General features: G+C 34.1%; 1 protein-coding gene across 1 annotated transcript; it reads left to right on the top strand.

Moving 5' to 3' along the window:
* The first annotated feature begins 3,699 nt into the window (after positions 1-3,699).
* Positions 3,700-10,040, top strand: LOC114186591 (protein STICHEL-like 3). The gene is made up of 6 exons (XM_028074543.1): positions 3,700-6,780; positions 6,914-7,133; positions 7,396-7,944; positions 8,676-9,255; positions 9,426-9,489; positions 9,696-10,040. Exons 1-6 carry the CDS (start codon positions 4,708-4,710, stop codon positions 9,786-9,788), a joined length of 3,579 nt encoding a protein of 1,192 aa, XP_027930344.1. The 5' UTR covers positions 3,700-4,707; the 3' UTR covers positions 9,789-10,040.
* The last annotated feature ends 234 nt before the right edge of the window (positions 10,041-10,274 follow it).

Below are 10,274 nucleotides of genomic sequence, written 5' to 3'. Positions count from 1 at the left end.
TGAGGGTGACCTATGAGGATTTTCTTTCATGGAGAAGATTTGCACAGAAAGTTTCTGAATTTGTTCAAAATGTCCATTGCTACACGCATGATAAGATTTCACAACCCATGTGCCATGTTGATCTGAAAAACGAAAGAGGAAGCAATTCAAGGATTGAGGGAAATTCAGAAGGATAAGAGATATCTTAAATAGTTCAATCTACAAATACGATAAAAGAGAAAAAGGAAAATTAAAAAAATTATAAAAGAAAGATTTAAATAACTTGAAGAAGAGAAAAAGAAAGATATATTTGATTAAGTTTGACATAATAATTTAATTGTATAAGAAAAAAATAATTTATAATAAAAAATAAATTTTAAGTTTAGCTTAACCGTTAATATTTTTTGTTAAGATAAATTAATTAATTATTCTAATATCATATATATTGAAAGATATATTTTAAGTATAACTTAATATTACAAAAATTGATTTATAAGCTTAAATTTATACTCATTTTTTATTCGGATAACTCTCATTATTAGAAATGATTTTTTTTTAAAAGACCTAATTTATAGAAAAAATTTGTCAAATTTCCTAATGTTTTTAGGAGACAGATGGACTCCAAAAATTCTAAAGATGTTACAATTTTTGCACTGAATGAAATAGACAGAGCAGTGTTAATGGAAGATGTCAGATTTTGAATGAAATTTTTTTATCTTAAATTATAATAAGACAAATATATGAACCCATTTCGATTAATTAAAAATATAATTAAAAGTATCATCCAATAAAATTCAGTTAATAAAAATCCATTTCAATCCATTCGTTAATAACTTTTCCGATCATACACCGATTTCTAATCAATCACAAAAATAATATTCAACAAAACTAAAAGAAATTCAAAATTATTTGTTCTAAAATGATTTTTGTAAAACATATTTAAAAATGTGTTTTAAAAAAATATTAACGAATCAAGAAAAACAATTGTAAAAAAATTGGTTGAGTTAGTTTTGACGAGTAATGTATTTAAAAGATTATCTATTGAATTTTAAGAAATAATATATCAATAATCATTAATGAAATTACAGGAATAAATTTGATCTGATATGTCTTATTCTTTTTTACATATTTTTTTATACATGGATTGAATGAATTTAATTACAAATAGGTCAAATGAATGATCACTAAATTGATTGTTTAGTACCCTTAATATTAATTAGCAGGAAAGAATAATTAATTAGCATATTTAGAAAGTAATAAAATTAATTAAAATAAACTTTGATATTAATTTTAAATGAATAATAAGGTCAATTTTTTAATATTTGAATTTCTTTAATTCATCATGTATATTTATTGGTTTTAGTTTATTACTTTGTTTAAATGTAGGAATTTATATTTAACATTCACTTTACAAAATGTAGGAATTTATATTTTCATTGAATCTGATCTGCAATTCTTCATTATGAATTTCCGAACTTTAAAACATCAATGAGTTAACTGTTGAAGATGATAATCGAATTCGATTTTAGCAAATCAAATGTTAGTTTTTGTTTATGCACCAAGATCTTAATCTAATAATGAAATTGAAGTAAAACTTAAATATGGTTAATTTATACTAAAAATACTGTTAAGAAAAAAAAAAAAAGTTGGTTGTTCCACTATAAAAGTGAAAAAAGAAACAATTTTCAAAAGTAACAACGAAGTTGAATTTAACAAAAAAAAAAGGAAAAAAAAGGACTCTATAAGACTGAAATAATTTCTAGCACACACTTTTTATACTACCACAGTTTTGTTAATTAAATGAAATAGATACAATTTCTTTTATTGTATTTCTCCACCGTTCATGAAGCATGAAACATGTATGCATACATAAAAAAAAAAAAGATAGAAACGTTGGGCTATATGTTTTTTTAAAAACCACTCCATATATGTATTATATACTAACTTATTTTCATGCCCCATCCCTTCATTCATTGAAAATATATAATCTAGGGTAAAGGATAATTATTAATTATCTTCCAAAAACCTCAATTAATATACTTTTATAAATTTAACTATAAAAAAAATCACTGCGTTGTTTCATATCCATGTAAGTTATCCGTGTTAAAAGATAGAGAAGAAAGAAAAACGATGTTCCTCCTTGAAATAAAAAAGGAAAATATCGCCTAAATTAGTATTTTCAAATATGTTCCTTAGTACTTGTCCGATGTTATACCAATGTTTGACAACTACTAAAATAGTATAGATGTAACGTGTTAAAATTGTACCTTCATTTCAAGACACAACAGGACTTCAAAACCAAACAGCCCCCTAATCTCACATTTATTTATGATATTAACATCCACTTCATGCTGACAACTGTGTGTTAGAATAAAAGAAATTTATCTTCCTAAATAAAAATGATTCCATGTGTATTTTATATTATTAAGACTTGAAATGCGACAAAATGACATGTGCAGAGAAAGTATCCAATGCGTATAACGTATAACGGTACAAGGAGATCTATGATTTCTAATAAGAAAGAAATGACGGAACAGGTTTTTTGTTTTCCCATACAAACGGGATTAATACAATATTTTCTTACAATTTTTGTTTTCACAAAATATCCAATTATCTCGTAAGAAGTGTAGTTGGATAAAAATACAAATAATAAACATCTTAAAATATAAATAGCATAAATGATATAAAAATAATAAGAAGATATTAGAACAAGTTAAATTATTCCTGTTGAAAGTTGATATTGTGATAAACAACTACTTAATTTTTTTTGTTACGGGTAGTGACGAAGTGCAGTTAATGCAAACTCTTTGCATAGTTTTCAGAGAGACACCAACCAATAATTCATTCATGGAAATTGGCCAAGGAGAAAAAAACAACTAAAGACATTTCATGGTATGACATGTTGGTTTCTGTGTACATTGTTTGGACAGGGAGTTAAGCCATACAACAACTATGAGCATTCAAAATCCATAATAATCCTTTTCATACATCACTTTTTTTATTTGGGGGGCACAGATGCATTAATACTATTTATGATTTGAAATCAATTTCTTCCCAATCTTCACTACTTTGTAGTAATAGTTATCTGCATGTTAGGTAATGTCACGATTCTAATTGATCCCAATTTTTAAAACTTTTTTAAGGCGGCATCTAGGTACAGTATTTTTCTTCTTTTCTTTATTTTTTAACGGATGACATGTTTGTATAAAATAATTTTATTCAAGTAAAGTAGAATTATTATGAATGATGAAATTGTTTTCTAACATTTAACATATTTCGATACTCATAATTCGAATTTTAAAATATTAATTACAATAAACTAGAACAATTTTAACATACTTCGATACTCATATATTTAACAGTAACATATATATTGTTATATAAATATAAAATATTTATGGCTATACACTGAATAGTTTTGCACTGTGATTTAATCATAAAGAATTGATTATTTATTATATTTAAATTAATTTGAAATGCAATGAAGTCTACTATGAAAATGAGTATAAGAAAAATGTTGAAGTGAAAGCAAACAAGGGAATGGAATTTCAACGGAACGGGTTTTGTTGGTCCCCTCATAATTCAAAATCAGCAAGAATCCAACTATTATTTTCTTTTGAGATGAATAAGCAGTCAAAAATATTCAACGACCCCATTTTATTATTTAAAAATAATTGGAAAATATATATAATCCTATTTGCATGCTTAGCTAATGGACACACCGCTTTATTGGCAGTGTGTCCTCTGTTCCCAGAATTGTGTCTGAGAGTGTGCCTAGAACGGATCTTACAACCCCATACTCTCACCCCCTTCTCTCTCTTTCTCACTTTCTCTTCCCTGCTAATTCAAGCTTTGTACTGTTCGTTTTTCTCTCTCTTCTAGTCATGGGTTGGTTGGTTGGAGTTGGGACTATCGTTTTCTCGCTCTCGTGAAGTGCATGTGAAGCTTGCTGAGAGATCTGAGGCTTAATAATCCAAACGGGTCGCCTTCCTTTTTCTGATTCAGGCGTTTGAGGTGTTTGCCTTCTACTTTTTTCGCTCATACCTTCTTTATTTCTCTCTCTCTTTTTGCTCCCCCCTTTTGGAAGAAATGTTACATCATGTTCTTTACGCCTCTGCTTCATTAACTCCCTCTCATTTTGTCACACTCTCCGGGATAACGTTGTTGGTATCTTGAGTGAGTCAGTCAGTGCACTTGTGTGGAGCTTTGAGTTAATGGGGTGTTTGCTTCTTCTCTTCTTTTTTGCTTGGTTAGCTTAAAAATTGTGCCTTCTGGCGTTTGAAGCTGTTGGGGTACCATCACTATTTGTGTGGTCTGCAAAGTTCCTTCCTTTTGGTTCTTTAGTTAATTCAATGGGTTTGGTTGAATGTTGGGCTATGTTTATGGAGTATGTGGTGGGGATTTTGGTTGTTGGAGATTCTTCTTGAAGGGTATTTTTTTGTTACTGGGTCGAATCTTGGTGGGTCTTAGTGTTGGTTTTTTGTGTTCATGGGATAATTGACCATGGGAGTCGCTGTTTCCCTTTTTAGGGAGTTTGAATTCCAGCCTTATTTTGGCATTTCCGGGGTGATTAATGGGTGTTGAAGTTTGAGCATTTTTTTTAGTTTTCCTTTTTTATTCTATAACAGTGAAAAGCTTGACACTGTTATAGACAAAAATGAGCGTTTTTCTGATTTGTTTTATTAATTTAGAAGGGTTTCTGGTGTTAGAACGGCTGGTGTTCTGATCATGACTAGGGCTGTCCGTAGTAGGGTGCTTAAAGATGCCAATGGTGATATTAGTGATCATCTTCGCAACCACATCCATTTGACAAATTGCATTCATCTGAAGAACCATATGCACAAGAACAGCCCCATTCTGGCTGATAGGTCAATCATGAGAGACCTTGTTGTGCTGCAGAGATCGCGGTCTCTTCGAGACCCTTCTGCAAGTCCTCCATCATGGCACTCGCCCTCTGTGGTTGACATGCTTTTCAAAAGAGTTGAAAATGATGCGGCGTCTCAGGGGGGAAGAAGGTCTGTAGGTGTTGAGAGAAGGAAGGAAGGGAGAAGATTATCTGGAACTTCACCACCCTTGGTGAGTATAGCTTCATCAAGAGTTGCCCCAGGTGAGACTGGTAGGGGTAATGATGGGATAACGGCACCTAGTGAACGTAGCAGCAGGAGTGGAGTGGGAGATGGCAGGAGGGTTGGGAGAGAGGAATCTGGTAGGAGAAATGAAAAGCCTGACTTTTTGGATGTTAATCAAGAGGACCCTCTCAATCAAGCTGGGAAAAGTTTGGCTGAAGATGTTATTTCCAGGCATTCGGAGTCTAAAGATAGAAAGAGCAAACAGAGGGGGAAGAATGTTCGAGATTCTCAAGTGAAGACCCTTTCTGAGCAGCTCAATGATGTTCCTTTGGATAGTGATGATCTAGCATCAACAAATATCCATTTTCGTGGAAGGTTTCCTAGACAGGAGAAAATTATCGAGGAGGCAGATTCCCGGGTGCGCAGTAGTGGCAGTGGAATAAATAGGGGTAAAAGGCGTAAGTTTCGAAGTGCCCGAAGAACTCGTGTTGCCACAACATCAAGAGAAATTGGAGCTGAGAATGAACTTTCTGTGGCTTCCAACTCAATAGCTCAGGCTTCAGCCCACCAGAAATATCACTTTGAGGAGGCCGATGAGTTTGCAGATGATAATGTTACTAGGGCTCCGAAAAATGGGTGTGGCATTCCATGGAATTGGTCCAGAATTCATCATAGGGGTAAAACATTCCTTGACATGGCTGGAAGAAGTTTGTCTTGTGGTTTATCAGACACTAGGTTGAAGAAAGGAACATTTGGTGACAATGGAAGACATATTTCTGAGATGCCTGTGGCATCTGAGCATTCAAGCTCATATACCAAGTCTGAAGCAGAGGCACTGCCCTTGCTAGTTGAGGCATCCGTATCTCATGCAAGCACTGAAAATGCTTGTTGGGATCATGACTATTCTGGGGAACTAGGTCTTTTTGGTGATAACTTATTCAAGCGTGATGTTGATTCTGATCTCGCTTCCGAAGCTAGATCTGGTGATCAGCGTAAGTTGAGAGGGAATCGCCACAGTCGACACCAAAGTTTAACACAAAAGTACATGCCTCGAACCTTTAGAGATATGGTTGGGCAAAATTTAGTGGCACAAGCTCTTTCTAATGCAGTAATGAAGAGAAAGGTTGGATTGTTGTACGTGTTCTATGGTCCCCATGGCACTGGAAAAACTTCTTGTGCTCGCATATTTGCCAGAGCTCTGAATTGTAATTCTTCAGAACACCCAAAACCTTGTGGATTTTGCAATTATTGCATAGCGCATGATATGGGCAAGAGTAGAAACATAAAGGAAGTAGGTCCTGTTAGCAATTTTGACTTTGAGAGCATCATGGACCTGCTCGACAATATGATTGTTTCTCAGCTTCCATCACATTACAGAGTGTTTATTTTTGATGACTGTGATACTCTGTCAACAGATTGTTGGAATGCTATATCGAAGGTCATTGACCGAGCACCTAGACGCGTCGTTTTTATCCTTGTCAGTTCTAGTCTTGATGTCTTGCCTCATATAATAATATCCAGGTGTCAAAAATTCTTTTTCCCAAAGCTGAAGGATGCGGATATTATACATACTCTGCAGTGGATTGCAACCAAAGAAGGTCTAGAAATTGAGAAGGATGCCCTGAAACTGATTGCATCAAGGTCGGATGGGTCTATGAGGGATGCTGAGATGACCCTTGAACAACTTAGTTTACTTGGACAGAGAATATCCGTTCCTCTTGTTCAGGAACTGGTAAGCTGTTTATGTGTTAGTGTGTTTCTGTCATGACTGCTTCTTACACTGGATTCTATTTCTACTGTAAACTTGAGTTAATTGTGTTAATTTGACATGCATGAATTGCTCTGAAGTTAAATCCTTTGTTCAGGTAGGGCTAATCTCTGATGAAAAATTGGTGGATCTGCTTGATTTGGCATTATCTGCAGACACAGTTAACACAGTAAAGAATTTAAGAGTGATAATGGAAACTGGTGTGGAGCCATTGGCTTTAATGTCACAACTTGCTACAGTAATTACAGATATACTTGCCGGCACCTATGATTTCACAAAAGAAAGGCGAAGAAGGAAGTTCTTCCGGAGACAACCATGTGAGTAGAATAATCTCATATTTGTAGACAGCATCTAGTTATTGATTTAAGCCTCATCATTTTGTAAACACGCATACATTGCAGATAGACATCTTTTTTACACCAGAATTGTCTGTCATGATAAATATTTTATATGCCTAATTCCTTGAGTATACAGTTTTGTCTTAGTGCAGGCTGGAGGGTCTTGCTCTGGTTTCATATTAGTGATCATGTTTTTCTTTGTTGTACTTCCAAAAATTGATGATACAAATTTCCGTTTCAGTGTCCAAAGAAGACATGGAAAAGCTGCGCCAAGCTCTGAAAACTTTATCTGAGGCTGAGAAGCAATTGAGGATGTCCAATGACAAGCTAACATGGCTGACAGCTGCCTTACTTCAGCTTGCTCCGGACCAGCAATATGTGTTACCAACATCATCTGATAATAGTTTCAACCATAGTCCGTTCGCTCTAAAAGATACAGATGCGAGAGAAGCAGCTAGACTGAATGGTAACCCTGTTGACATTCCTAACAAAACTAGACGATTATCAATGGATGCTAGAAATGAAAATTTCCATGCTGGAAGCTCAGCAGATGGTATGACAAGGGGTCTTGGTTCTGAGAAAAAGCGACATAGTGTGTCTGGTTTTACTCCTCAACATACTCATTTGCAAGCCACTGATAAGATTAAGATGAATGAGAGGCAGATTTTGGGTAAAGGACGGAGAGAAATTGGAGAGATATGGTTAGAGGTGCTTGAGAGAATACAAGTTACTGGGCTGAAGGAGTTTATGTTTAAAGAAGGCAAGCTGATCTCTGTTAGTTTTGGGGCAGGTGAGTGTCAAGTCTGCACAATGCTTACTCAACAACACATCTAATAATATTTTGTATTGATATGATTAAAATCTTCCCCTTAAAAATGGCATTCTCTGTGTTAATTTAATATTCATAATTTTTAAATGATCTAGGAGAACTAGGGGATAAATTAGTCTTCATATATCTAGCCGTAGTCTCATGCCAAAGGCCTGAAATTTCTTATGTGTGCGAATTCTTAATGTTGTTATTTTTTATCATAAAGTTAAAATGGCTGACAAATCTTTGATGCTCGCCTTTGGTGGTGTCATAATAAGTGTTAACAATGCATATGTTTTACATGAATTCCAGGTTGGGAATAATTACGGAATGAATTGACTTTGCATGTGATTATTCTCAATATACTGTTGTCAACCTGATGGTCTTGTATTACTATTACTATTATAGTAGATTGAAAAATTGGTTCTGGCATCAATGTCTGTTCTAGAACGTATAATAAAGTTAAGAGAGGTTAGTCTGCGGCAAATACTACCGTACTAAAAGTTACTATGAACTTCGTCTTTGAAATGCTTTTACTTCAGTCTGTGCTTGTGCATCTTTGATGATATATCTTGTTAATAGTATTTATTCCATTTTAACAGTTGACCTTTTGTATCTTTCTTAATGCTGTTATGATAGTGCCTCTGTTTCTTAATTTTTACTTTACTCTTCAACATTCATTATTAATCTATATTTTATGGTTTATGTTACAGCTCCAACTGTGCAGCTAATGTTTAGTTCTCATTTGACCAAATCTACTGCCGAGAAGTTCACAGGCCAAATCTTACAAGCATTTGAATCTGTCCTCGGATCTTCTGTAACAATAGAAATTAGATGTGAGTCAAACAAAGATGCTGGCTCTGCTGTTCATCAACCTCCTACATTGCCTGCTACCAATAATATTCTGTCTCAGATCAGAGACTTTAATGGTGTTGGTTCTCTACCTCATCCAACATTAACTGATTCTGTTGAAAAGAGAAGGGGTGAAATTGTAGAAGAAGCATCTTCTCAAGTGGAGCACAAGAGAAATGAGCAGCAGGTAGATGGTCATGGAACATCTTATAGAAAATTAGAAGGTACAAGTATTATAGGACAAACATCAGTTTCCCAAAACAAGCCAATTGTTAAGTCGCAGTTAGAGCAAAGAAAGCTTATGGAGCAAAATCAAAGTCGAAGTCTTGTAAGAAGCAAAGTATCTCTTGCCCATGTAATCCAGCAAGCAGAAGGCCAGAGAAGTGGGTGGTCAAAACGTAAAGCAGTTTCTATTGCTGAGAAGCTTGAACAAGAGAATTTGTAAGTTGCCATTCCACCATTTTCACTTTTTTATGGTGATAGAGATTGTTAACGTGGATGTTTTGAATTATTAAGCTTTGGAATTTGGTGTTATCTTGTTTCAGTGACATGTTAATGTCTCTGTTATAACTCATAACTGACAATAAGTTTGAAAATCATTTACTCCTCAGGAGACTGGAGCCAAGATCAAGAAGCTTGCTATGCTGGAAAGCATCAAGAGCAACTCGGCGAAAGGTAGTTCATTTTATTGACTTTTGTAAACTATTCATCAAGGGCATGCATTATGTTGCTTCTGCATTATAGGGGATGTGATATTTATTAGATTCTTGGTGTTACTTTCATGGTTTACATGTGACGTTAGTGTGGCAATTTATTCAAATTTTCATTATTACACACAGCAGTACATTATTATTGATGTATTTAATTGATTGCTTTGGCAGCTGTCACGGTTGAAAATTCGTAGCCGAAAACCACGTGCACTGCTGAATCTGGTCTCATGTGGGAAATGTCTGTCTACAAAATCTCCGAGGTAGTTTGCATGTTGGAATGTTGTGGGTTCATTCAATACCCATTTGTATTGCCTGTATTTAGGCTTTTTCCTGAAGTGTTATAGGGTCAAGCCTTTTCTATTCTTCTTTTCATTTAATTCAATAAAAGCATGTAGTTATATATATCAGATGAAGAAAATGTAGGAAAGTAGTAAAACTAGTAAATCTCATTTTAGTGATAAGATGTTGTATATTTTTCCTTAGCATAAATTTGATGCAAATTTTAACTCAGCTTCAGATTACAAGTTTTAGTTACTATTGGTTAAATTTGGATTTTGGGCGGTGTCTTTTCTTTTGGACCTCTATCACTTGTCGCCATGCTCCCATGCAGTAAAAATGGATCAAATTCCTGTAAAGTGCACTTAGAGAAGGTGATTGATTGTTTATGTGTCATAAAAACATTTCTAAGCGTAAGCATAAATAGTATGAAATTAATTGAAGTTACACTTTTTAATGTCGCCAAAAAATAAG

The sequence above is a fragment of the Vigna unguiculata genome, chromosome 6, assembly GCF_004118075.2.
Source record: "Vigna unguiculata cultivar IT97K-499-35 chromosome 6, ASM411807v1, whole genome shotgun sequence".
NCBI classification, from domain to species: Eukaryota; Viridiplantae; Streptophyta; class Magnoliopsida; order Fabales; family Fabaceae; genus Vigna; species Vigna unguiculata.
This window is presented reverse-complemented; position numbering and strand designations above follow the sequence as displayed.